The 2294-nt window shown below is 53.1% G+C and overlaps 1 protein-coding gene across 1 annotated transcript; it reads left to right on the forward strand.

Moving 5' to 3' along the window:
- Positions 1 to 25: 25 nt before the first annotated feature.
- On the forward strand, positions 26 to 1073 carry SH3BGRL3 (SH3 domain binding glutamate rich protein like 3; the record flags this gene model as incomplete). Its single annotated transcript, XM_010166880.2, has 2 exons — positions 26 to 208; positions 576 to 1073. Coding segments are annotated over 2 exons (249 nt in total), but the record flags the coding sequence as incomplete, so codon positions are not given.
- Between the last annotated feature and the right edge of the window lie 1221 nt (positions 1074 to 2294).

The following is a 2294-nucleotide window of genomic DNA, read 5'->3' on the forward strand; positions in this document are numbered from 1 at the left end:
TCCAGCTCCCCATAACCCACCTTTCCCAACCGGATTCCAGATCAAATCCCAACAGAGCGAAGTAACCAGAATCCTCGATGGGAAAAACATCAAGTACGAGCTGGTGGATATCTCCCAGGACAATGCTCTCCGGGAGGAGATGAGGGCGAAGGCAGGCAACCCCAAAGCCATCCCACCCCAGATCGTCAACGGAGACCACTACTGCGGGGTGAGGCTCGTGCTCTGCGCTGGGATAAGCACCGTGGAGATGGGGTGGTGGGTGGTGATCCCCTCCCCTGGTTTTGGCTACAAATGGTGTCAAGACACCACTCAGAAGGTCTCTCGTGATGCGTGTGGACAAGGCACTGCCAGGGTTAACGGGCATTTGGAGCATGGGGGCTTGTGAAAAGGGACCCTGGCAGGGGGATGCTGGGCAGCGGGGTTGTCCCTGCTTTGTCCTGCCATCCTTCACGTGACTGTCACCCCTGTTGTGAACCCGTTTGCGCTGCATGCTCAGGACACCCCGCGTTGCCTGGCCGGCAGGAGCGTGCGGCTCACTCTTGCCTTGTGAGCGACTGTGTGGCTTTTTCCTGCAGGATTACGAGCTCTTTGTGGAAGCTGTGGAGCAAAACACCCTGCAAGAGTTCCTGAAGCTGGCCTGAGCCCCAGGCTCCCCTCCTGTCCTGGACTCTACCTGCATTCCTGAGCATCCTCATCTCTGACCACCTTCACTTCCAGGTTGTCAGCACTATCCTGGCACCACGACCTGTATCCCAGCGTAGGGAAACCCACGACCAAACCTACTCATTGCTGCTGCCTACGATCCCCTCCTGCCTGACCCCGATATCATCTCAGAGGGATCCAAAGAAAGTCTGACGCTCGCTGCGCATGGCCTTTGAACAAAGCTGGGCCTGGCTCACACCGCAGCTTCCAGTGCCTCTGTAAACAGCAAAGCCTCTGGGGCTGTGTGAAGTGCAGCCGCCCGTCAGCCCTCTCTCCTGCTTCAGGAGGGAAGGGCTTAGGGTTGCATGTTACTTCCCACTTCTCCCAGTTGCTGTTAAAATTGTAAATCCTGCTGCCTCACTTCCTTTATTGTTTAGGGTTTTTTATTTTCTTCATCTCAACTGCAGAGATTATGGCAACTAAGTTGATTTTTGTTGTTTGTTTTTGTTTTGAATGCAAAAATACTGCACAAAGCTGGGGTCTGCCCACCTGCCAGAGGTGAAGGCCGGTGTCACTCGGCAGGTTGCCCGGGGGGATGGATGGGCTGAGAAGCAGGACCATGCTGCTCCATCTGCCCTCTGCTTCGAGGGCTCCCTTGTGAGTGTTCAGGGCTCAGGGCTGCTCCACAACAGCTGATGCTCCAGCTGTCTTATCTTTCCTCTTTGAGTTGGCTTTTTTTGCAACCTGGACCAAGTGCATTTTGTTTTCCTGCCAAAAAAGCAAGTTTATAACCAGTGTTGTCTTCCGAGATGCTATTAAATGTTACTGTACCTTTCACGTTGGTACTCCTGAGTTTCTTTTAAATTTGGTTTTATTTTGACTACAGGTTAAAACGTCGCCCTACGTACTGATTCTGAGTCATTTCCAGCTCAGAGAAGCTGAGTCAGTTGTATTTGCTGCTGCAGCCTGACAGAAAGATCTTAACACCTTAGATTGCTGCTGCTAATCAAGGGCTCACAGGAGTTATCTGAGTATCCTACAGCGCGGTAGTGACAGGTACCTCTCTCAAATGTTCCTCTTCTCTGTGTGGTAAGAACAGCAGCCTGGGGGAGGGAAAAACAACCCCTTGGCACAAAGATTACCTGGTTGGTTATCGACTGGAGGGTCCCTTGTGCGCTCCTGGATCTGCTATAGGTGGAAAAAGGAGGAAACTCACTTAGAGCTGTGGGGATTGAGTCACTGGTCACGGGGAGCCTGTGGAAGTGGCTTGTTTGTGTGAGTGCTGCTTCCTGTGTTTGAATTGCGCAGGGTCCAGCTCTGGTCAGAGAGGTTTGGGAAGTTCTCTGGGTGTCCTGCCTCCTTCCACAGCAAATGCGCTTGGAAATCTTAAGGGAAGTGGAAACTGCAAGTTAAATAAATGGTTTTATTGGGAGCCTTTAATGAGGGCTGGGTGGTGGCGTGTGCAGGGCCTCTGCTCAAAGGGAACCTGCCAGAAGGCGCTGCCTCGCGCAAGTGGGAGTGTTGTCAGCTGGGAGTCAAGTGGGGGCTTGTCAGAGCTGAAACGGGAAGAATGTGCTGGGAAAAGGGCTGGCAAAGCACAGCCCCAGCCCACGGGAGAGGGAGGAAGATGCTTTACTCAGGGTTCAGCAGAG

This window comes from Antrostomus carolinensis, unplaced genomic scaffold, assembly GCF_000700745.2.
Source record: "Antrostomus carolinensis isolate BGI_N321 unplaced genomic scaffold, ASM70074v2 scaffold31844, whole genome shotgun sequence".
NCBI lineage: Eukaryota > Metazoa > Chordata > Aves > Caprimulgiformes > Caprimulgidae > Antrostomus > Antrostomus carolinensis.